Source organism: Schistocerca serialis, chromosome 3, assembly GCF_023864345.2.
Source record: "Schistocerca serialis cubense isolate TAMUIC-IGC-003099 chromosome 3, iqSchSeri2.2, whole genome shotgun sequence".
Lineage (NCBI taxonomy): Eukaryota > Metazoa > Arthropoda > Insecta > Orthoptera > Acrididae > Schistocerca > Schistocerca serialis.
Genome location: NC_064640.1, coordinates 876,545,035 through 876,572,377, shown reverse-complemented (window position 1 = coordinate 876,572,377; position 27,343 = coordinate 876,545,035). Strand labels below are relative to the sequence as shown.

Here is a 27,343-nt window from a genome sequence, read left to right as displayed (position 1 = left end):
TTTTCAGATCTCGGCTGATATCGCAGAAGAACAAGATCCACCTATACACGACACTGGTGAGACCAGTACTTTTATACGGCTGTGAAACTTGGGCAACATCAGCAACAGCAGAAGAAGCAATATGTGCATTTGAAAGGAAGGTACTTCGGAAGATATATGGTCCCATCTACAATGCCATGGAAGGTAAATGGGAACGAAGAAAAAAAGAAGATTTATACCAGCGGTATGGAAAGCCACACATTGGACGAATATTGGCGCAGAAGAGACTCCAATGGTTTGGCCACATCCTACGGGCAGACGGATCCCTTCCAAACAGAGTCCTCCACTCTCAACCCACAGGAAAACGCCCTAGAGGACGCCCAAGAACTCGATGGAAGGATAGGATAACAACGATCCTGAAAGAAGTGGAACCAGCAGCCGTGGAGGAGGACGCCAACGACCGGATGAGATGGACTGCCATCTGCAACAGCTCCCTCCTCTCGTGTAATTGACAGACACTGCGTGTGTGTTTTTTTTTGTTTTTTTGTTTCTGTAATGTATCCCTCTTGCCTTTTAAACCTTTGATTGAATGCCCTGTTTATTTTTTCGTTTTTCTTTAAGCTGTAATGTACATATGTAACTTTTACTACTGTATAGAGTACTTTTGTAAGTCTTTTTGTCTTTACTTTTCCTTTTGTTCTTCTTGCTGTAGGCCTTAAAGGCCCGATAAGGCAATAAATGATGATGATGATTTCTGGAAAGTGAGAATGCTTAACTTTGGAGTGGTGTATTTTACTTTTCGCAACTATCTTGATTAGCTCAAAGTTTTGAACATAGCAAAGTATATTACAGCCATCAGTTAGTTATAGCTTTTAATTATGAATGCCCTAATGAAAGCTAAGTACAACAGAGGAATCAGAACAGCCAAAATAATAATCTGAACAATAAGTTCCTGTGAAATTCACTCTAAATAAGAACTTAAGATTTTCATGTAGGTGTTGTGTGCCAACAAATAGATGTATTGAAAATAGACAAAAATCAGCAAAAAGATTTACTTATTTATGGCAGTAGAAAAACTGCAACAAATGGGGAGAATCCAGCTTTTATGTCACAGCTCCTCAACAGTTTCGTCAACAACTACACCGTGTTGCTGCCTCTGGATCACAGGGTCCCGGGTTCGATTCCCAGCTGGTTTGGGGATTTTCTCTGCCCAGGGACTGGGTGTTTGTGTTGTCCTCATCATTTCATCAAGATCATTCATGACAATTGCTAAATGGGACTGTGTAAAAATTGTGACTTTGTATGGGTGCTGATGACTGCACAGTTGAGTGCCCCACAAACCAATCATCATCAGCAACAACACTGAGATATATCCGGGTACGTTATACAGCAAAAATTTTACATAAATAAAGGCTAATATATCCTCAATATTAATTAAATAGAAACAGTACTCAGAACATCAGAGGCATTTATGGTAAATCCAGGCTGCAATATAATACAGATTCCCATTCACCAAATAGAAGAGAGACTGACCTGTTATCTTCTATGCAGTGGGTAACAACCTATCTTCATCTGCATATTTAAAAAATTATATTTCTAAGCAAATGAAAGAAGGCACCCTTTTAGTATGGTGCATGACAATAAATAAATTAAAATGAATTCTGTAACTAGATTGCAACATGACAGCACAAAATGCATTGATAATGTTTAAAGGTCAAGACTTAGGTCTCAGTTTTCTTGAATTACCTATATTCATGTATAATTCTTATTACCTGCAAACTTTTTTGTTAGGGATATGCCCAAGAAATCACAGTTGGCCATGAAAAATTTGCACGCACACTAAATAACAACATGCAATTAATAAAGTTTACATATGATGGCATACTGACAAACAGTTCCAACAAGAAAAGCCAATGTTTGTACGACGACACAGTTACATTGCTGACAGCCAACTGATATTCAAATAATGAAGTACAGAGAGAAACAAAATTAACGGCATGTTCTACCCACATGCATTACAAGTGCACAGGAGGTAGAAAACATAGGGGTTGTGATTTCTATTGCATCAATCAAACTATTTTTACATTAAGTTGACCTCATATGTATGAAGATTGGCAACAAAAATACTTTTAAGTAAAAAATGTAGGAAACAGAACTACTGTATTATAATGTAGTGCTGGTTTCGGATATGGAAGAATAGTTATTAATAAAATTTTACAAACCTTCAGGCTCAGGAGGGAGTGTTTCTTCCTCTGGTGAAATACAGTTCAAATCTTTCTCAAATTCTGCATCCAGTGCTTCTTCTGAGACCTGTGACATTACAACCACTAATAAATGTCTGATTAGAATGGTGATAATTCACAGAATTATTTTACAGGAAAGGCAACACCAAATCACAGAATTAAAAACACTGTTCTTTAGTGAAACTGGACTCAAAATATCATACACTTATTTCATCATCTAACAGTGTATATGCCTTATAGCAAGTGTGGTATAAGGTGTGTTTAAATCCAGAGGAGCTTGCTTTCATTACTATGAGTCTTTGCATAATTTTGGGGGCCATCATAGCATATCTATATCTTAGAATCCACAGAACGCAATATGTTTTCCTGCATTAAAATTGTTTATGGACATGCCGCTTATAAGAAAGAAAGTACTTCCAGAGGTTCAGCAAGTAGTTACAGATAATTAGTTAAAGGCTTCAATTCTATAGTCATTTAGTGATAAGTTGACCCTCCGGCAGTGGATTCCCTATGTACTGTCACTGATATCACAGTCAAAAGATTTTGTGGATATGAACTTTATCACCTCAGCTTCAAATTTGAATTCAAGTCCTGATAAATTCCTCACTATCTCACAAATCAAACCTCTTCTTGCTAGATGAAATCTCTCTGCTTGGCCCTTTTACTACCCATTCCTCTACTCACCACTGGCCTCCCTTTCCGACAATGCCAAGAGACCGAAAGACATTTAAGTTCTGGCATAAACCAAACACATTTGCTTCATAAGAAGAGCAATAAAAGAAACTTAAGTTTATTTGTACAATGTACAAAAATGCCAGTGAATTTTAAAATTAAACAAAGGCCTAATTTCTTCTTGGGGCAGTCAAGCTCCCTTAATATTGTGCAAATGGAGATAGATCAGAGTACATAGAATATTACCACATTTAAATGATATAGGAATTATTCATTCTTTTGCCATATCAACAGTCCACCTCAGTTACAGGATTCACAAACACTTCAAAAAATGTTCTCACACTTTCACGTGGTATAACAATAGATTCAGGCAGGCAGGCAGGCAGGCAGACAGACAGAACATAAAAATTCCATCCTGAAGGGAGAGTGGAGGGGAAGAGGAGGAGGGTGGCAACAGGAAGGGTATCTGGCAATCCCTACTACTGCCAATGCCATAATCCGACCAACATTCAGGCCCCACGAAGATATGGGGTAACGCAATTCACAAGTTTAAGCATAATGTGGCACTAGTGATTTGTGTGTGTGTGTGTCAGTGTCCTTATGGAATTGCTCTGAAAACTGGGGTTTTATATTCACTTGCGCAGTGCTTACTTGCTCCAGTTTTACCTTTACCTGCTGAAATATTGACAGTTGTCGATGTTGCCCTCAGACTGCATTCCTGCATGGCTGATGTTTTTGACAGATGTGGCACTTACAATACTGATAAATGAAGCAACTGATTAGTTACTTTTAGAAGAACAGCCATTCTCTTCCATTTTACTTTGAAATTTCACTGAAGCAGCAGCAGTTGTCTTCAGTCTCAAGAGTGGATTGATACAGCTCTCCATGTTACACTATCCTGTGGAAGCCCTATCATTTCTGTATAATAATCACAATCTCCATCCATTTGAACCTGCTTACTGTACTCATCTTTTGGTATCCTCCTGCAATTTTTAGGACCCCCCCCCCCCCCCTCTCATCACACACATTTCCTCATATCATCAAATTAAATTCTTTGATCCCTCATTTTGTTATTCGATCCACCCACCTAACCTTCACCATTCTTCTATAGCACCACATTATGAAATCTACCATTCTCTTCTCTGGGCTGCTAGTAGTCCATGTTTCACTGCCATAAAAGGCCACACACTGGACAAATACTTTCAGAAAAGAATTCATAAAATCTGAATTGATATTAGATGTTCACAAATCCCTCTTTTTCAGAAATGTGTTTCTTGCTACTGCATCTTGATTTTGATCCTCTCTACTTCAGCAATCATCAGTTAATTTGCTGCCCAAATAGCAAAACTTATTGACGCTTCCACCTAGTGGTCTAGATGCTTAATGATGTTAATATCCAGGAAGGTCCGTATAGTTAGCTAACTTTGTGATGGTTAACTGAATGTTTTGATGGAATTATGGAACTGGCCAAAAAATATATGAACAAAAGGCAATAACTGAAGAACCACTGCCTTTACTGCTTGTCTGGGCAAAAATGAATGAATGAAAGAAAATACACTATTCCTGACTATAAATTTCCCCTGGAAGAAGGTGTGCGGCTAAGTAATGACATGAGCAGAGCCAGAATGACTACTCGAAGTTCGTGACCCGCACGTGTCCTATATGGATGTCCCTCTCAGATGACGGTTCTGAACTGTGAAATTCAATTCAGCCCATGTTTGCCCTACAAGAAACTTCTCTCAGGTGACTGAACTCTTAACTGGCTCCAGGGTGACGCACCACTGCCTTATATTCCCTCACAGTGGCTGTGCCCTTCTGGCCACACCCTGCAGCACTGTGAGTCTGTATATGGTTACCCAATCCTCACTGGCGACTTCTCATTTGTGACCGTATATCGTCAGCCCGCATGAGGCCTGCGCCCCACTGCTCTTAGCAATTTTATCACACAAGTCTATGCAAAATTTCTGGCCAACACCTTAATCTTTGTACTCACAATCAAAATCATTCATTCTGGCTTATTCTCTCATTTCATTATCCACAAATAACACAACCCCCCCCCCCCCCATTCACCCTCCTGAGGAACAATGTATAGGCACTGTCTTCAGAGAGACAATTGCTTCACTGTGATTGAATGATAAGCAAAAGAAACATGCAATTGCTTTAAAACAATAAACAAATCTTTTTCCTGGAAGAGTGGAACTTTTGTATTACAATTAATAGAAATGTTCTATCAATATTACAGTTCTGTTTTCTGCGAAGAATGGCTATAAATTTTATTTACAATCAACTTTACAATAATTTACACTTCATGGTGGGATCACAAGTTTGCTTTTAGTGTTTTTCTGTTCTTACAGAAGGCAGATTTGGTGTTTTGCCTGAAAGACGAAGCATCTAACATCACTTTGCACATGCCTAACAGGTGTAAGGAATCTATTAAAAATTATTTCTTCACTGTCTCCCAATGTCCTTCGAGTAGGATGATCCGTCACTATATCCCTATCTGGGCAAAGATTAACAATAGTATTTTTATATTTCTAACACTTATTATTCCACAGCAACTGTCACCTAATGGTTTGAAAATGTGTGTTCAAACAAATTTTGAGCATTTACAGCATTCACATAGAGAGCATAGAGTCACTATAACCAGTATGCCAGAGACTATGTAATGCCAGAAAAAAGAAATGACATATCAAAAATTTGCTAAAAGCACTTCTCTCCTGATACTCAGTCTCACTCGTCAATTCACCGAGCTTATGCCCTGCAGCTGCTATGTTATCTAATTGCCTAACTGCATGCTACATTGGCAAATCCAGCTAAGTTCACTGATATTTTTCATCTCATTATTTACTAAGCTCAAGTTCAGCACAACGTCACTGCTGACATTTGTTTGTATCGAATGCTCAGGGTCTATTACCATTTGGGCAGTATATCCATGACATTTTCCTAAAAATTTTAATTTTTCCAATGTCTTGCTGGATGATGATTATGGGTCTTCCTTCACGACAGATGCCAATAATGCCTCCATCCATTGGGGCAAGAAACAGCCATTCTACGTTACTCAGCAGTATCCACAAACTTTTGTATAACACTATTAGTTTCTGGAAGCAGCCCTTTGGAACTTCTTGGACTGGTTGATGCATCTTATCCTCACACATCTCATGGTCATATGTGCAAAAAAGAATGAACACTTGCTTACATATTCTGAGACTTTAATCTACTCTTTTACACTGTAACTGTTCACTAATTAGCTTCATATTCTGGCTTCTTGCATCATCAATAAGCAGTAGCTTGTTTTTGAGGGCAATGTACACAAACAAATGCCTTACTCCATCCTGTTTTGGCAGCAATGGTTGTGCTCATACAGGCTGTACAAATCATCATCTACTTGCACGATACTGAACACATAACTAAAAATTTTCCCAGGAATGAAAACAGCCAGGTCAATAATTCTCGTCATTTGGTAATCACTGTATGCCATAAGGGTGATAGAGAGCTGTTCGTCATGCTTGATCAGTTCTAGGCACAATCTGAAATGGACTGATCAGATTGTTGTTATTATGACATCATATTCCTGCTCTAATTCACTGAAAGTGCCAGTAAGTTGTATTAAGTGTTCATTAACAGTGATATCAGAATTACAGCTCTCTCTAACTATCTGTCAGTGTGGTTTCTTATTCTCCTACGTCTCGGCTCAACTGTTTCACTCCCTGCTTATATCTGTTCATTTTCGGCAATGGGACTTCCCATCTTATTCAAACTCGCTAGAGTTCATTTAACAATTGTTACTTGCTTTTTTGACAGCTGGAGTAAAAGTTTCTGTTCCCCTTCGAACACATCTATTTTTGCATCAAGAAATGTGGTGCCACATTTGTCCAGCATTCAGTTTAAGCTTCCTTGCTTCTTTATATGGAATTCATTCTGCGCCAGTTGTCTAATTAGACTTGTGCTTTTCTTAACCTTTCCATTGTGCAAATGTAATGCATGTTTCGTACCTTTGCATTCTGCTGCACTCAAATTCAACACTGACAACCATTCTTTAAAGAATTCGATTCTCACCTCACTAGAATCTTAGTGTGCTCACATTTCTTTAACAGCTCTAGCAAACTGAAATAACTCATTATTCTCCAAGTTACACTGAAATTTATCATTTTCATGACAACATGGGCATTGTGTTACCTTTGTATATTGTTGTTGAGTACACCGAACAACTACAGCTAAAATATCTCCTTCAGTTTGTTGGCATGGACTCTAAGATAATTATTTCATTTTAGACAGATTACTATGTTAGGTCCCTTTGTTCATGCTATGTGGTATGGACTTTGCTACTGTGTATCTAATTTATGTCATCTGCCTCACTGTACGCCCTCATCAAACAACAGAACCTTACCACAAAAATGGAATTGTTTCTACATCTACATCTATACTCTACAAAACCATTGTGAGGCGTATTGCAGAGGGTATGTCTCATTGTACCAGTTATTAGGATTTCTTCCTGGTCCATTCACGGATGGAATGCAGGAAGAATGATTGATTGAATGCTTCTGTGCATGCAGTAATTACTCTATCTTACTCTCATCATCCCTACGTGGGCGATATGTGTGTGTGTGTGTGTGTGTGTGTGTGTGTGTGTGTGGGGGGGGGGGGGGGGGGGGGGGGAGGTGGGGTTTACTATATCCCTAGAGTAATCCTTTAAAGTTGGTAAGTCGGTTCTTGAAACTTTGTTAATAAGACTTTCTCAGGATAGTTTACATTTGTCTTCAAGAGTCTGACAGTTCAGTTCCTTCAGTATCTCTGTGACACTCTCCCATGGATTAAACAAACCTGTGACAATTCATGCTGCCGTTCTCTGTATACGTTCCATATCACCTGATAGTCCTATTTGCTATGGGGCCCACACATTTGAGTGATATTCTAGAACAGGCTGCCCAAGTGATTTCTAAGAAATCTCTTTTGTAGAATGATTGTACTTTCCCAGTATTTCAATAAACCTGCTTTACCCATGACTGAACCTATGTGATCATTCCATTTCATATCCCTACAGTGTTGCATCCAGATATTTGTATGAGTTGGCCGATTCCAGTAACTCACTGATATTATAGTCATAGAATACTACATTTTTTCATTTTGTGAACTGCAAAATTTTACATTTCTGAACATTTAGAGCAAGTTACCAGTCTGCACCACATTGAAATCTTATCAAGATCTGACAATATTTATGCAGTTTCTCTCAGATAGTACTTCATTATAGATAGCTGCATTATCTGCAAAAAGCCTGATTTTACTATAAATATTGTCTGCAATGTCATTAATGTACAACATTAACAGCAAGGGTCTTCACACACTTCCCTGGGGCACACCCAAAGTTACTTCTACATCTGACGACGACTCTACATCCAAGATAACATGCTGTGTCCTCCCTACCAAAAAGTCCTCAATCCAGTCACAAATTTCACCTGATACCCTACATGATTGCACTTTTGACAGTAAGCGTAAGTGTGGTACTGAGTCAAATGCTTTTTGGTAATCAAGAAACACTGCATCTACCTAGTTGCCTTGATCCAAAGTTTTCAGTATGTCATGCGAGAAAAGTGTGAGTTAGGTTCCACATGATCAATGTTTTTGAAATGTATGCTGGTTGGCATTGAGGAGGTCATTCTGTTCAAGATACTTCATTATGTTTGAATTCAGAATATGTTCTAAGATTCTATAGGAAATCGATGTCAAGGAAATTGGATGGTAGTTTCATGGATCACTTCTACTATCCTTCTTATAGACAGGTGTGACCTATGCCTTTTTCCAAGAACTGTGCATGGTTCTTTTAGAGGGATTTAAATAGATTATAGTTAGAAGACGGGCTAACTCAGCCACAAATTCAGTATAGAATCTGACAGGGATTCCATCAGGGCCTAGAGTTTTGTTCAATTTTAATGATTTCAGCTGTTTCTCAAGACCACTGACACTAATACTTATTTTATTCATCTTTTCAGTGGTACGAGGATTAAATTGGGCCAATTCGTCTGTGTTTTCCTTTGTAAAGGAACATTTGAAAAGGGAGGTAAGCATTTCAGCTTTTGCTTTGCTACCCTCAATTTCAGTTCCTGTCTCGTTCGCTGGGGGACTGGACACTAACTTTGGTGCCACTAACAGCCTTTATATTCGAGCAGAGTACCTTTGGATTCTGCAAAAGATCACATGACAATATTCTGCTACAGCAGTCACTGAAGACATCATGCATTGCTCTCTTGACAGCCAAACATGTTTCATTCAGCATCTCTCTATCTATAGTCCTAAGCTTTGTTTTACACCAATTATGCAGTAATCTTTCTTTCTTTAAAAGTGTCTTTACAATGACTGTATACCATGGAGGTTACCTCTCATTATGAACTATTCTTCTGGGTACATATCTATTCATTTTGGATTCTGTGCCTTATCATAATATTCCTTGTTCCATATCTTGCACTGTGCCCTGTGGTCTCTCTCACATTAGATGATGATGATGATGATGATGATGATAGCTTTGTGGCGCGTTCAACTGCATGGTCATCAGCACCCTTACACATTCCCAATATGTACACTGTCCAATCTAGCTACGTTAATGAATGATGATGGAATGATGAGGACAACACAAATACCCAGTCCCTAGGCAGAAAAATCCCTAACTCGGGCAGGAATTGAAACTGGGACCCTGTGATCCAGAGGTAGCAATGCTAGCCACTAGACCATGAGCTGCGGGCTCTCTCACATGAGTGCGTATCTTGCACGTGCTCTGCCAATTCTGCCACACAGTCACCAAAATTATACATCAGTCCAGCCTGATCCCTTTGTAATATCCCTGAAACATTGCATGCTGTCCCAAAAAACAATTCATGTGATGTATATCCCACTGCACTGTGTGGTGTTGTATTATACAGAAAAACCATCTGTGAACGCAACTGCCCCAATCTGTGTCACAATGTCTCCGTTAATGTTTGGTGCGAACTCTCTAACACTCCAGTCATTTGAGGATAGTTGGCAGCCTGTATCTACTCTGTTGGCAACAATTTGCATACTCTTTTCATGATTTCACTCATAAAATTACTTCCCATGTCACTCAACAGTACTGGCAGTATTGAGTACCTCAGTATTTTTTCAACTAGATTCCACACTACTGTAATGGTATCTTGCCATTCAATGGGTTCAGCTACCATAAACATGATCAGCACATGCTGAAGTGTAAGGATATACATATTTCCTCAGTCTGACTAGTCCAAAGGACCCACCAAATCAATGTCATATCTTCCAAACATGTGTTTCAGAGTCTTCATGCTCTCTAAAGTCATCTTCATGTGTCACCTAGTGAGTTTATTCAACTGACATCTCTTGAATTTCCAGATATATTCATCTAAATAAGTCTTCATACTGTTCCATACTCGATTCTTTTTTATTCATTCATAAGTTCATGATCCGCTAAAGAGAGGAGGCATTACTTTACACAAATAGATACATAAACTTATCTGTTTACTCAGGGATCAAGAAAGAATTTCAGAAAAATGGACTACAGGTATAATCCACCCCATACATAAGAAAGGTGACAAGGTGTGTTACTCTAACTTCAGAGAGTTCACTCTGTTGAATGTGGCATATAAGGGTTTATTCGAAATCTATATAATAGACTTGTCCCGAAATTACTGTCTTCCGTTTGGAGTTCAAATTCTGATGTCTCGAGGCAAACACACCACTTTACTTACAGCTCGTGTCAATTATCGAGAGCCCTCTGCTTTACACGTGTGTGCACACTAAAGCATGAGTTTTAATTATTAGTGGGTTCATTTCGAGGTAGGCAGAAAGAATGGAAGAAATGTACGTGAAAAAATTGTGTCTGTGCACACAGTATTTAATACGGAGTGAACAAATATGTACTTTTTATACTGTATGACAGGTAAAGTAGTTTGATTTGCCACAAATCAATTGTAGATGTAACAGAATATAATATACGATATTATTTTGAATCAAAATGTACTAATTTGGCGAAATTGAATGATAATAAGAGGAAAATCAAGGCGTCAAATTTGCTAAAATCTTTGTCTAGTCCACTGCTATTTTTCTAGAACGCAAAGACAGAGAGTGAAGCAGCTACAAAACTAAGCTGCTTAATCTCTAAAGAAACTGCTGCTGCTGAAAAACCTTTCACGGAGGGTGATTTCTTAAAGTGCATGGTGATTGTTGTATCAGAACTATGCTCAGAAAAAAGTAAAATTTTTGTGAGCATAAGCTTGTCCGAGATGACAGTTCAAAGAAGAGTGCAATGGTATCTCTACCAACCTTAACAACCAGTTAAGAAAGAAAGCTTAAGAATTCAAGTATTACTCATTAGCCCTGGATGACATTCTGTCATAAATGATACCACATAGCTTTTAGTTTTCATCAGTGATATTGATAACAATTTCAATACCACAGGAGAACTGAGTGGAGTGTCTTCCATGAAAGAGCAAACAACTGGTGGATACATCTCTAATGAAGTAAATGAATGTCACAAAGAAACTGGGTCTGACTTTAGAAAATGTTGTGGCCATTTGCACCAATGGATCACCTTCTAGGTGCGGAAAGAAGACTGGTGCAGTTTCATTGCTGAAAGAATATGCCAGAAAAACAATAAGCAAATTACACTGAATTATTCATCAGCCAAGTGTTATGCAGTTCTAGGATGCAACCCTATCATGTCAACTGTGGTTTTTGTTATCAAGTACACACAATCAAGAGGGCTTAAACATTGAATATTTTTTGCATTTCTTGAAGAAACAGTGGGTACAAAATTCAGGGATTTATTGTATCATAGGGCTGTTCATTGGCCAAGTCATGGGAAAGTACTGTAGCGCTTTTTTGCACTGACAGAGGAAATAGTTGATTTTATGAAAAATGATCGAAAGGTCTTTCCTTACTTGAAAAATGAAAACTGGATCAATGACCTGTGCTTTCTCACAGATATAATAGCTCATTTAAATGAACACTCAAAACTATAAGGAAAGTCACTATTTTCCATCTGTTTGAAGAAACAATTGTTGAAAGGAGACATGACCCATTTTACTACTTGCAAAACAATTTCTTGATATACATGCAGTGCTAGGAATGAAATTTTCTCGTGACACTGATAAATTAATTGAAGAATTCTACAAGACGTTTGCATTGTCAAAAGAGGAGGAAATCATGTTCAAGGTGGTTGAAGATCCTTTCCCAGAAGGGATTCCTGTGGACATACAACTGAAGATCATATAAATTCTGTGTTCTGCAATCTATAAAAGCAAGCACAGAAAATATGGTCTTTTTGATTTCTATAAAAAGCTTGGACAAAAATAAATTTAATAACCTAAGAGATGAAGCAATAAAAGCATTCAGCATAATTGGCAGTACTTATATATGTGAACAAATATTTACTCTTCTGAACTTAAATAAAAACAAATTTCACTCTTGTTTAACTGACGAAAATTTCACTCTTGTTTAACTGACGAACATTTAGAACACATATTAAAAACTTCAACATCAAATATGACTCCAGACTTTGAAAACCTTGCAGCTGACAGGAGATGCAATGTATCTCATTAAAGCTTTGTTTCAGTTTATCATCATTTTATACTGTTTTCATAAGTAATAGTCTGTCATGCTAGTATGCTACTAAAACATTCATTCCCTACTGTCATTAAATGTGTCTTTTAATAAAAATATTCTGCAAATGATGTATTTATTCAGGACTTCAAAAATAAATTTTGTGTAGTTTCACCAAGTTTAATATTTTTGGTTGCTGTTTGCATTACATAGTCTTTACCTATACAGTACGTCAGCAATTTCTACGTCACAGTTCAAGGAAAATATATAATAAAGTAATAATTAATCATTGGAATAGTGATTAATTTTTATTAATTTAAAGATTATATTTGACACAATTGAGCAAGTCTACTGGGCCCATGCATTAGACTCTAGTTTTGGTTTAGCCCTTGAGTACTTTTGAATTGTGCAATCCTGGCTAACAGTATCTGTTTAATTTAGCACCTAATACTATTTGTAGACAATACTTTGTCTCTTAGCAAATGGAAAACACTGCTGTGCGTGGTCCACAGCTCCATAATGGCTGCTTTCTCTTCTGTGTTCAAATGACTCACATGGATATTCTCTTTTAGTAATAGTCATTCACACTTTCACATACGGCTTCAAAACAAAGCAAGTTGACATTATTCCACTGGCTATTGTTCTACTGCTTTTAAAAAGTATTTTCCTTGTACTTCTACAATCATAGCATTTGCCACATAAACAATAATGATTAATTTCTTATTTACATAGTATTTCATGCAATTTCTCGCTTTTGTTAGAATCTACCAGCTGCTGATGATAGTGCTACATTCAGTTAATTAAAGGAAATGGGTGACTGAAATTGTTGCAACAGCATGTTATTATGAAATCTGAGTAACCTGCTTCAGTTTTCCAAAAACTAATAAACTTAAAAGATACTTGTAATGAAACATCAGTTGCACCCAAATTTACTTTTGTCAACTGAGTAACTTTGTTAGTTAGAGTCCAGGATATGACATACTTCTGTTGTCATAATTTTTCTAAACCAGTTAACACTCTTCATTATTCAGTTAAGCTCTAAATTAAACATTTGCATAAACTGACAAAATTTCAAACATTGCAACTTTACTTGTAATTAGGTAACCCACAATATAGGCAGAGTGCTAATCAAATAGTACTAAGGACATTTTAATATTTTTGTAACAAAATATCTTTTAATCAAACAAAATCATTGCTAGAACCTACAGGTTGTCTAATATATTAAGTTTTTACCTTGCAGTTGTATGAACTATAATGTAATACCCAAGACCACAAAACATCAGTACATCAGTCTTCATATACAACCCTCACCCCAAAAATCTTCAGTCTGCTCAAGGCAGTCATCCAGTTAAAATCACTGCACCACTCATTGAGATTCTGTGTCATGCTATTACATGATTTTAACACCTCTTTGTGAAAGTCTACATGAGAGTTCACAGCTATCAATCATCAAGCTAATATCTCGATGAAAGTGTGCTCCCAGTTATGATTACATTAATAGCTACATGGTATTTGTATCAATGAAAGTTGGGCAAATCATTTTGTACAGTCTTATAACAACCTGCATGGGACTAGTATCTAGTAACTTTTCTATTGTGATTAATGGGTCATGTATGTGCAAAACATAATAATGCATTGTGTTGCTTTTGGTGAACTGTCATTTCAAGGACAATTCTTAGGCTCACTGTCACTATATATTGAACTTCTCTTATTGGTCTAATACTAGAGCTATGTTGAGAGTGAATTCAGTGGATTATAAAGCAATGTTATGTTAAAATGAAATGAGTATATACAATAGTAATGGAATGTATAAATGAGCTACCACCAAGTATTATTTCCATTTGTAACATTGACAAGTAAGGGTGTAAGGGTGCTGCCCTTAGTTGATTAATGACATTGTTTTGGATAAAATCTGACAGGGCAGTTTCTGCAAGCTCTATACTAGTAGAACAATATGTAAAGTACTTTTGATTTTTAGAGACTGGGCATCACTCAATTGTGGGTGTTGTAAAAAATAAATGTGCATAATAGTGAATCTGAAATCTCGTCATATTGGGTTCATTATTGCTGAAAGTTGTTAGATTGCCAAAGCAAATTTTACTGTCTGATATTATGGACTTAAGGTGCTGCCAAGGAAGAAAAGACCATAGCCAAATAAGTAAACATACAGCTTGTCTTTATTGACACTACTCACCTGAGTAATTGTTGCTCCGGTACTGCTTCCACTACCAGCTGTGGGAATTCTACTGACACATTCCCACCTGCAGTGTTCAGCACACTCCTAATGCATACTCTTGATTTCACTTTTACCATTGCCTCAGGCAAATACACACCCTTTGTGATCTCTCGTTTTGGAATGACGTCTCTCATTCCATTCGTCTGTATTGTATTTGGCACACCCATTTCTCTTGAGGCCCTATTGTTAGCGTTGCTTGTGTCTCTTTAGCTTTTCTCCAGCACACACTGTTGCCTGTCTTTGTTGTGCATCGGATGTTTGCTTTTTTCCCCTACATAGCTTTGACTTTCGATGTGTTTCTTGCTTCGCACTCAAGCCTGTTTCAAAAGAGCCTCCTCTCTCCCATAAATGCACTAGGCAGAGCTCACCCTGTGGTTCTGTCTTCATTTCTGTACATGACTGCAGCTCCACACCTGAGCCTATTCTGGAGGAGCTCTCTCTTTCTTACAACTCCCCGAATTCTAATACCTAACAGCACTATACAGAGCTCGCACTATTGCTCAGTTTTTATTTTGATCCATTCTCCACGGATCCACTGTCTGGCAGTGGTGCAATCAATCATGATTATATTTTCCTTGAAGACATCTCTGTCCACCAGCTCATCAAAGACAAAATCTACATACTCCAGATTACATGCGAGCAATGTCTTACTTCATCCTTCGTAATTTGGGGGTTATAGTTTCCTTTGTCCTTGCAGCCAAACTGAAGTCCCCAAATCCTAATCCCCTGGGTGGATTATACCTGCCAGTGGCTTTCAAAGCACTTCTTCAAACTAGGTTTATCTGTGCCCCACTATTTATTAGAAATCTCAGGCAATTCTCTGTGCCTTTCTAGCATTACAGTTCTATAAATTCATTTCTGTTTGCATATTTGACTATTAACGTCTTTGAGGGCAAGGTGTTGTGTGACTGCTTTGTTATGCCCTTGCTTAGTTTCTCCACCCTTTACCTTTCCTTTGCATTTTCTGTGCATGACTAGCGCTCTCCAGACAGTTTCTCGTGTAGTGTCTGCTTCGTTTGCATTTAAAACACATCATGGACTTCGCTACCCATGCAATGTCCATGAAACATAGGAGGATCAAACTCTGCCATCCTCGCTAGCACTTTTGTGCTCTCTCTCTTCCTTTTCCTGACACTGCTGGCCCAACTTTTCTTTTGTCAGTGCCACAATCTTGCATCACATGACCTGGCTTCCTGCCTCCCTTTCTTTTTGTTATGCGGTGCTGCAGTGCCACCTTGAGTGATCATCATGTCTCTGTCAGAGGCTATTGTGCTGTCTTCTGCAACAGTGACCTCTATAGACTATGCTAATGTTAATTGCTCACTGCACACAATGCACTATGGGCTTCATTCAATGACCATAAATCCCTAGGAGAACACTGTTCTGCTTAATCTCCAGATGAGTGCAAGGGTGTCTTCTAACTCTGACTCTTGCATGGTGCCTCCGATAGCTTGGCTAAAGTGGTGCTGCACTGCTTCCAATCATGAGCCTCACTGTGCTGCATTTTCCCCATATTCTTGCAAACTTGCAAACATCAGACACGCATAGAAATCTAGTGTTTTTTTTTGCTTCCACAGTTTTCTACAAGTGTGGCTTGCAAGTCTCGCCAAATTGCACTTAGTTATCTGACTAAGAGCTTGCTACATCCTGAGCCAACTATTTTAATTTTTACAAATTTTAACGAGGTATCATGCTGCTTTGGAAGTCATTTAGAGGATTCTTAGTGCCACCAAATTACTGCGGTATTAATTTTAGAGCTTCCAACAAATTAATAAATTGACTATGGGGTGATCGTAGCACGTCAGTGCCACTGTACATAAAACACTATCCATGTTGCATGACATTCTGCTAAGGTGTTACACTCACTACATGAATTTTTACTGCTGGCACTGTTGTTGCAGGGCACCATCAACCATGAAACTTTTTCCGTGTTCCTTATGATTCCATTTGTCGCTGCTGTCACCACTGCTGCTGTTAATGTATGCCTCCCTCAGCATTCTCATGCTGAATTTGCTGCTGCTGCGACACCTCTGTGTATTGTCTGTGACCTTGTGCTGCTGTCTGCCGTTGCCGATGCTCCTCGTCACTCTCGGGATGACTGCCTTGACACCAGGTACCGTCCATCTACTGAGGCTGCACCATTCCCACTTCTTCTTCTTATTCTTCTTGAGAAAGGGCATGAAGACTGTTCACTCACTTCCCTGGCTCTGGCACTGGTGTGTGTACTTGTTGCTGAGGAAATGTGATAGATTATCAAAGCCATTCTGTTGTTTTGCTTGACATCGGACTGAGTTGGTTAGACATTTCAAAGCAGAGTGAGCTATTCCAATAATTTTTAGCCTGGCAACAAGTGCATGCTAACCCGTGACCAATCCCACACAGCTTGTATCATGAAAAATTACAATTTTGAAGGTAGCAGAGATAAAACACAAGGAAGGAAAAGTAAGTTACAACTTGTATAGAAATCAGACTGCAGTTGTAAGAGCCAGGTGACATGAAAGGGAACTGTAGTATAGAAGAGAATCAGATAGGGTTGTAGCCAACCCAAGATTATATTGAATCTGTACACTGAGCAAGGTGTGAACCAACACCCTTGCTGCATCCTTTTCTTTCTACTTTAACGCAAAATCATTCATTACGGTTTCTGCTATCTGTCTTTTCGGTGTTGCACTACTTATACAGGCTACATCATCTATGGCTTTCAGTGTCTCATTTACCTTCACTGCTTTAATTGAACTGTATCTGATTAACCTTGTTTGTGTTTGTTGATGATCGTCTTACAAGAGCAGAGTAGATAATCGATGAAATAGTGATGATGTCTAATCGAGTGTTTTGAAGGAATTATGGAACTCGGTTGCAAAATATAAGAACAAGGCCACTCCTAGTGGCTTCTGAAAGGAGACCATGTGAATATATGTAACATTTCTGGCCAGCGCCTTAACCAACACCCTTGCTGCATCCTTTTCTTTCTACTTTAACGCAAAATCATTCATTACGGTTTCTGCTATCTGTCTTTTCGGTGTTGCACTACTTATACAGGCTACATCATCTATGGCTTTCAGTGTCTCATTTACCTTCACTGCTTTAATTGAACTGTATCTGATTAACCTTGTTTGTGTTTGTTGATGATCGTCTTACAACCTCTGAGACATTAAACATTCCATTCAACTTCCCTTCCTCATCCTTTGGTGCCCACAACAGAACTACAATTTTATTGGCACACTTTTTTCTCCCCGAACTTAACTTCCTTTCTACATTTCATCTGGATTTCCTTCACACCTTGCTCAGTGTACAGATTCAATATAATCTTGGGTTGGCTACAACCCTATCTGATTCTCTTTTATACTACAGTTCCCTTTCATGTCACCTGGCTCTTACAACTGCAGTCTGATTTCTATACAAGTTGTAACTTACTTTTCCTTCCTTGTGTTTTATCTCTGCTACCTTCAAAATTTCGAAGAGAGTAATGTTGTCAAAACAGTTAGATTTCCAGAAGGCTTTCAACACAGTCCACACAAGTGACTTCTAATCAAATTACACAACTGTGAAGAATCATCTCATTTGTAAGACTGGATTCATGGTTTCCTGTCAATGGTCACTGTTCATTGTAACTGACAGTCAGTCAGAGTAAAACAAAGTGATACTGCAATTCCCCAAACAAGTTCATAGGCCCTCTGCTGTTCCTAATCGATATGCATGATTTAGGAGACAATTTGAGCAGCCCTCTCAGATTGTTTGTAGACGATGATGTCATTTGCTACCTCATAAAATCATTGCAATGATCAAAACCAATTGCAAAAGGATTTAAACAAGATATCTACATCATCTGAATAATTCCAACTGACTCTAAATAATGAGAGGTGTGAAGTCATCTGCAAGATTAATAAAAGGAATCGGCTAAATTTTGGTTACACAATAAATCACGGAAACCTACAGGCTGTGAATTCAACAAAATACTTAGGGTTTACAAGTACAAATAACTTGAATTGGAATGATCACATAGATAATGCTTTGGGGAAAGCTAACCAAATAGTGTGATTTATTGGTAGAGCACTTAGAAGATGCAACAGATATACTAAGGAGAAAGCGTACACTATGCTTGTCCGCCCTCTTCTAGAGTATTGCTGCATGTTGTTGGACCCCCATCAGATAGGACTGACAGAGAACATAGAGAAAGTTAAGAGAAGGGCAGCTCTTTTGCATTATTATGAAAGAGGGGGGAGAGCCTCATGGATATGATACAACAGTTGGGGTGGCAAACATTACAACAAAGACATTTTTTGTTGCGGCAGGATCCTTCCACAAAGTTTCCATCACTAACTTTCTCCTACAAATGCAAAAGTATTTTGTTGGTACCCACCTACATAGGGAAAAATGATAACTGTAATAAAGTAAGAGAAATCAAAGCTTGCATGAAAAGATTTAAATGTTTGTTTTTTCAGTGCGCTGCTCGACAGTGGAACGGTACAGAAATGGCTTCAAGACTGCTCAATGAAACCTCTGCAGGCATTTAACTGTGAATTGCAGAATCGTCATGTAGATGCATATTGTCAAAAGACTTATAGAAATCTACAAATGCCTAACATAAGTTTGTCGTTCTTCAATCCACCTTCTACGATAAGTTGTAGGGTCCATACTGCCTTGCAGGTTCCTACAGATCTCCAGAACTCAAACTGTTCTTTCCTGGTGTCAGTTTCTATTTCCGATTCTTCTTTAAGCAATTTATGTTAGTACTTTGCAACCATGACTTATTAAATTGATGGTTTGGTGGTATGCACACCCGTTAACACCTGCCTTCCTCGGAATCTGAATTATTACACATTTCCTGAAGTCTGAAGGTATTTTGGTATTTTGCATGTCTCACATAGTTTGTACACCAGGTGGAATAGTTCTCTCTTGGGTGGTTCTCCCAAGGATCTCAATAATTATGAGGGAAATACATGGGCCATGTTTCCAATTAGGTCTTTCAATGCTCTGCCAAACCCTTCTTGCAGAATTCATCTCCAATCTCATCTTCCTCTACTTCCTCTTCTCTTTCCATAACACTGACCTGATTTGCCATTTGTGTTCTTAATATTTGTACATCTGCTTCTCTTTTTTCCAAAAAGTCTGTCTAATTTTCTAATAAACAGTATCTATATTTCCCCTAGTTATTCATGTTTCTACTGCCTCGCATATCCACAGCCACATACCTACTCTGCAAGCCACCATACACTACATGGTGGAGGTACCTGGTACCACTACTAGCTATTTCCTTTTCCACTTCACTCACAAATGGAGTGAGGGAAAAACAAACTGTACAAGCCCTAATTTCTCTAATCTTGTTGTAGTAGCCACCAGAAAGATAGCGGGAGGCGCACATTGGCACGGCGCATCACGGATGGTAGTTGCCGCAAGTAGAGTCCCGTCCACCAGAGGGCACGCGAGAATTCGGACGCGACCTCTGCCGGCATGACAACAACAACAACAACAACAACAACTCCGGCAGCACGGGCCGTGCCCAGTCAGTTAACATCGGGCATGCCTAAGACACAGTCCCGATCTACGCTAAGTGAAGTGCGACGTAAACATGAACAGTGTTACTACACTTGTCTTTGCAGTTCTTACGTGAAACATACTTTGGCAGCAGTAGAATCTTTCTGCTGTCAGCCGCAAATGCTGGTTCTCTAAATTTTCTGAAGAATGATTCATGAAAAAGAGACATGTTCCCTTTATTTGTTTCCAACTCTTTCCGTTGCTTCTTTACTCTAGGAATGCCTATTACTATGTCCTCCACACAAGAGCCTGTGCAATGGTCAAACAATGGTATGGTTGAATGATTCTCCTGCATGAATGATTTCTTTAATGCAAAATTTAAAACTGCATCTTTCCTTCCCTCTGCATGTACCACATGGAGATTTGCAGGGTATAGATATACATGTAGATGTTGCCACACCAGACTGGATGACAAGTGACTGGATAGAAAGCCTTTTATGTAGAGGACAATTTTCTTCAATTCTCGGCATGATCTTTCATTAAAGTATGATGACTGAAGTAGTTATAAGCTTTGCACATTGATCGTTTTATAGAAGCACAAATTTCTACCAACTTTTGCCCAAGCAAATTTCAACAGTCTATTTTGAAACGAAGGTGTGACAATCTCAGCTTCCTCAGCAGTTTCAGAATTTTGTTATTAAACCATGATCCATCTTTCCCATCCTTAATTCACTTACTTGGCACATAATTCTCCAGAGCATGATTTACAACCAGCTTAAACTTTGGCCATAATCCATCTACCAGCACCTTACTGGAACTAAATGATGTCCATTCAAGTGTCTACCGTATTTACTCGAATCTAAGCCGCACTTTTTTTCCGGTTTATGTAATCCAAACAAACCGCCTGTGGCTTAGAATCGAGTGCAAAATAAGCAGAAGTTCTGAAAAATGTTGGTAGGTGCCGCCACAACTAACTTCTGCCGTCAAATATATGTAGTGCTACACAGGCATGCTTTGCAGGCACAAAGATAAATACTGCTGCCAAAACCTCTGCATCAGTATAAAAAAAAAAAAAAAGGGTGGAAGATGAGCTTTTTTTTCTCCGCTTCGAGTTTCGACCACTGCATTTCCATACATTACCTAACAAAGTAAATACAAATTCCGTATTGTTCATCTTCGAATGTCGCAGCATTTCAATGTACTACGAAAATTCGACTAGCAAGACTGTTTGGGATGTTTGTCAATATGACCAACTCTATGTTCTGAATTTTTTCCTACCTGTAAGAAGAGATTGTTGCTAATAGGAACTTTTATGAACTGTGAATCACATGCAGTATTCTCTTCACCATAAGTATAATACGAATATAAACATTTTGCCATGTATTCTTTCGTATTTGCTGCAATCTCATTTAAATCCTGTCTGCCTAATAAACTACGAAACTAGAGTGTGATAACAGCAAACATGGAAGTATATACATATCATGTCATGTTTATATTCGTATTATAATTATGCCTAATAGTGATACAGTCAGAAATGAAGCAAGGCAATTGACTAGATTTTTAAATCTAAGATGACTCTAATTTCTGTGCAGAATGTAATGTACTAAAGAGGCGTCTGCAAAGATTTTCAAATGGAGAAACATTTTCGCTAAACTCTCGTTCAGAACATCTTCTATCATACGCAGTCTATTATTTGGTTCTTGTTGATCATTATCAAAGAAAGCAGCAGTGTAAGTAACAACAAATAGCAGTCTCTTGCCATTGTTTCGCTTGATACAATTCCTCTCTTTTTTATTAATTGTAAGCGGCGGTAGGATGCACAAAAGCAAGCCATGCCACGAGCGGCGACAGGCCGTAAACACTCATTATTAGAATGCGACAAACAATGCATGACACAGTACAGTAATGCATTTTCAGCTAAGAGTGATGTAAACACCTATAACAAAGAGAACGGCACTTATCGGAACAAAGAAAAATAATCAATCAATTCAAACCGGATGAAGCACGTGAAAAAGGAAGGGTACCCGTATAAATACGGACGGAGCGCCTGACGCATAGCAATGGCTACCTGGTAAAGCTTAACTGCTAAGCTTACGACTCGAACCAAACTACTGTAGCTGTATCATCATTCATTCGACCTAAATTGTGTCTCATATTACAATGGACCAACTTTGTTTCAATTTGGAACTGCGGCCTAAAACTTTTCTCTCCCCTTGAATTTCGAGTCTCAGATTTCAAGTGAGGCTTAGATTCGGGAAATTTTTTTTTCCTTGATTTCGAGTCTCATTTTTCAGGTGCGGCTTAGATTCGAGTGCAGCTTAGATTCGAGTTAAATACAGTACGTATGATGCTAACAATTGCTGATTTGCTATTCCTGCCATAAAAACTCTCCTCACCTTCAGGATAGATTTATTAACTTTAGTAACCATTGTCAGTATGATGATATCATCATTGATCCTTGCCTGACACTGTTGATAAGGTCAGATCTGTTTGTAGCTATAGTGTCTAAAATATTTCCATTGTGAGTGGGTTTTCACACTAGCTGCTATAGATAGTTTCCAGAAAATGCATTAAGAACTACTATGCATGACCGTGTATCCTCCGAAAAACCTGCAATGAATCCACAGACATCTCAGCCTATAGAACTAATATTGCAGTATCGGAGTACTTTGGCACTACTGAGAGTACAATTTCTTTGACTGGTTCTACAACTATTACAGTGAAATCGGGCAGCTGGTAAAAATAACCAATGATTAACTTGAGACCACATGGGCCGGTTACTTGTGTCTAGACAACGTCACAGGCAGCCTCAATTTTGATATCAATAAACACAATATATTTGTAAACTGCAATGAACACTCCCCCACCCCCCTCTCCAATGGTGTTTAGCCTGTCTTTTCGAGATACATTCCAAGTCTCATTAAATATTTTGGAACTTTCTACTTCAGGATTCATTCACCTCTCGTCATTTAGCCATTCCTGCTTCTTTCACTCACTTTATTTGTTTCATTTCTATATTTCCTTCTTTTGTCAATTAAATTCAATGGCACCTCTGTTATCCAGAGATTTCCATGAGGCATTGTCTCTACCAATCTGATCCTTTGCTGCCTTTGCTATTTGATGTCTCAAGGCTATTCATTGATATTCTATTATGTTCCTTTCTCCTGCATTTGTCCAATGATGCCTAATGCTCCCTCTGAAATTCTCTACAAACTCCAGTTCCTTCAATTTACCCAGGTCCTGTCTCCTTAATTTCTTACATTTTTTGCAATTTCTTCAGTTTACACCTGCCATTCATAAATACTAAATTGCGGTCAGATTCTACAGCTGCTCCTGGAAATTTCTTATAGTATAAAATCTGGTTCCAAAATTTCTGTTTTACCATTATATAATCAATTTGAAACCTTCCAGTATCCCCAGGTCTCTTCCAAGCAGACAACCTTGTTTTGTGATTTTTAAGCCAAATGTTGGTAATAATTAAATAATGCTTTGTGCAAAATTCTATCAGGCAGCTTACTCTTTCAATCCTTTCCCCAATCCACGTTCTCCTACTATTATTCCATCTCTCCTTCTACCAATTTGTGGTCACCCATTACAATCAAATTTTCATCCTCCTTAAAAATATGAACAGTTTCCTTTATCTCATCATACGTTCTTTCAATCTTTTCGTCTTCTGTGGAGCTGATTAACATATTAAGTTGTAGTACTGGGGTGGGTGGTGGCTTCATGTCCATTTGGCATCGACAATGTGTTTAGTAAGCTGTTTAAGCAGCTCATCTACATTAGTATTTTCTTATTCATTACTAGGCCTACTCCTGCATTTACCAGACCCCCCCCCCCCCCCAACCCACATTTCATTTTGTTTCATAATCCTGTACTGACTTATCCAGAAGCCCTCTTCTTCCAGCCATTGCACTTCACTAATGTCCTCTATATCAAACTTCAATCTCAAGTAAGGAATCAAAAATTCCACACTCCAATCACTACAAAGCCAGTTTTGTTTTTCTTCATGATGACAACCTCCTGAGTAGCCCTGCCCATGGGTCTGAATGGGGAACTATTTTACTTCTGGAATATTTTACCAAAGATGATGCAATCATCATCATCATCATCGTAAATCATAATACCCACGGTGAAAAAAATAATGTCTCTTGTCTCCCCTCTCTTTCAGTTGTTCACAATACACAACAAGGTCATGCTGGCTACTGTTACATGGCTAGATCAATCATCTGGACTGTTGGTCCTGCAACTACAGAAAAGGCTGCTACCCCATTTCAGAGATCACAGGTTAGTCTGGCCTCTTGACAGAGATCCCTTTGGTGCTGGTATTTGTATTGTTGAGGCATACAAGCCATCCCAGCTTGGCAAGGTCTACAGTCAGTGAGGGACAGTACATTTGTACATTGTAATTATTAACAATATGGTTAATAATACATAAAGTATGAATATTTACCACTGGTTCTGGTTCCACAGCCCGCACTTGAAGGCTCGGTATGAATTCCTTAAGATCAGGAAAATTTTCATAAAAACGCTTAGTTTCCTCATCTTCCCATAGATCAGGGGGAACAGCTCCTTCTTCATTTTCGCTGCTTCCATTCATTGCCATAATATCATGTTTCAAAGATTCTGCAAAAAGATATTTGAAGTTGCCAATGAAACTTTATCAACTGCACAGTACTACAATCATAGCCATACATCTACTGTAAACAACTCGCTATTCGCATTAAGTATAACCCAGCGGAATACAGGCTGTAACTTCCGACTACTTAACTTTTATTTATTTATTTACATGTCTAGTTCGGTAGGACCAAACTGCGGAGTAAATCCCCTTGGTCAAGGGGAAATTAACCCCAGGAAAGTTAGTGAAAAAATTCTTTCCCAGAAATTACAAGAATGATTTGGTTTCCTCACACATCTCTCTGACAGACTAAGTGCTACTTATGTAATAGGCTTCTCACTCGCACATCATGAAATTTGTGGCAGGTACGCGAGATACAATTGCCCACTAAGTAACACTATCTTACTACATCCAGGTTGAATTCACTAGGTCAGCTCATCTACTTACAGCATTTCCAATTTGTGCTCATTTCAAATTTTGGTGTAAATTCTAAAACTTAGACTTCTCTATTTTTAGTGTAGAATATGATGGAGTACTTTCCAAAAGAACATTCTTGTCAATCATTATGAAAATGATAAAACCTAATATTACAATATCTGAGACATTATTACTGTCTTGTCAAACTAATGAATGGGATTTATTTAAAATGACTTCACGAGCTGCATGTTTGAGAGCTCACACGGTGTCACCAAGATTCTTGTTCCAATGGTTCATATTAATAGGATCAAGAATATTAGCCTACTTCCCAAACAGATTATATTTGCAACAGTTGCAGACCTTCCACCACAGCAACAAACACCTGAAACACTTATATGTATTCTGTACCAAAGTACAAGTAGATACTTTCAGGCCACCATTACCCTCAGAGCCATGCAAAAAATATTTGTTTGTGTGTTTCAAAACCCAAGTTTTGTCCACATATACCACAGGCCTATTTTCCTCTGTATGTAATACATGCACAGCCCACCAAAATGTAGCTCCCAAGGCAGCAATATCCCTTTGCTTCATAAGAAATTTGGTACTTCATTACATTTTCTGAACTTAAAAGTGATGTCTTTCAGAAGATGAGGAATGGTTCTTTCTGACTCCTCATACTCTATTGTGTGTTGTAGTTGGGCACGAACTTTTGTGGCCATAGGGTACTCTCCTCTATTTTGATATTCTAATACTATCTTGTGGATCACTTCTTTATTAAAATTGTCCATTTGAGTAGCTCCACTTTCCCATTTATAAGCCTTTCATGGTGAATGGAAGACAGTACTCACATCTTCTTCTTCTTCTGAAGAAGAAAGTACAATGACACAGACATGTCATACTGTTCTTTCTGAGACTCTACACGCTTCTGCTGTCAGTCTGCATGTTCTGGCAAATTTAATGTTCCATATAGCTTCTTTGTTACAAACAAGTTTGTCAAAAAAGTTTAAGACAACACATCTTTAGTTTGTTCTCTTAAGTCCAATCAGTACTAATTTACCACTTTCAGTGTCCCATTTCCAAATCTAACTCCATCAGCACTGCCCATTTTAATTCAACTACATTCGACATCCTACAATTTGCTTTTACTGGTGCTCGTTTTGAATCATCCTTTCAACACACTATCCATTCCATTCTACTGCTCTTCCAAGAGTGTTGCTGTCTCTGACAGAATAACAATGTTATCAGCAAACTTTAAAAGTTTTTCTTTTCCATTGACTTTAATTCCTTCTCCAAATTTTTCTTTGGTGCCTTTACTGTTTGCTCATTGTATACATTGAATAACATTGTGGATAGGCTACAACCCTGTCTTTCTCTCTTCTCAACCACTGTTCCCCTTTTATGCCCCTTGACTCATATAACTGCCATCTGGTTTCTGCACAAGTTGAATACAACCTTTTGCTTCCTGTATGTTACCCCTGCTACCTTTGAATTTCACAGAGTGTATTTGCGTTAACATCGTTAAAACCTATCTACAAAAGGTGCTAACATAGGTTCGCCTTTACTTAACGTATCTTCTAAGATACGTTATAGAGTTCAGTACTGCTTTGCGAGTTTCTGCATTTCTCCAGAATCCAATCTGATCTTCCCTGAGGTCAGCTTCTAAGAGTTTTTCCACTATTCTGTAAATAATTCGTGTTAGTGTTTTGCAACCATCACTTATTAAACTGAGAGTTTGGTAATATTCACACCTGTCAGCACATGCCTTCTTTGGAATTGGAATTATTACATTCTTCTTGAAGTCTGAGGGTATTTCACATGTCTCATACACCGTATGTACCAGATGGAATTGTTTTTTACTCTCTCAGGGATATCTGTAGTTCTGACAAAATGTCACCTACTCTAGAGGACTTGTCTTTCAGTGCACTGTCAAGTTGTTCTTGCAGTATCACATTCCCCATCTCATCTTGATCTATGTCCTCTTCTATTTCTATAATATTCTCTTGAAGTACATTTCCCTTTTTAATTTTGCTATAGGCAGTGTCTATCTAATCATATATATGCTTCTATATATGCTTCCTTAAATTTGCCCTCTAGCCATTCCTGCTTAGCCATTTTGCACTTCCT

At 38.3% G+C, this 27,343-nt stretch overlaps 1 protein-coding gene across 4 annotated transcripts in view; it reads right to left on the bottom strand.

Moving 5' to 3' along the window:
• Positions 1-27,343, bottom strand: part of LOC126471067 (regulator of nonsense transcripts 2-like) — a 235,293-nt gene that overhangs the window by 103,051 nt on the left and 104,899 nt on the right. For all 4 annotated transcript variants that reach the window (XM_050099136.1, XM_050099135.1, XM_050099138.1 and 1 more), the window contains 2 exons: positions 24,638-24,810; positions 2,202-2,289 (listed from right to left, as the gene is read on the bottom strand). In XM_050099136.1, coding sequence (XP_049955093.1) covers positions 2,202-2,289; positions 24,638-24,810 — 261 coding nt within the window. The remainder of the gene's footprint in view (positions 1-2,201; positions 2,290-24,637; positions 24,811-27,343) is intronic.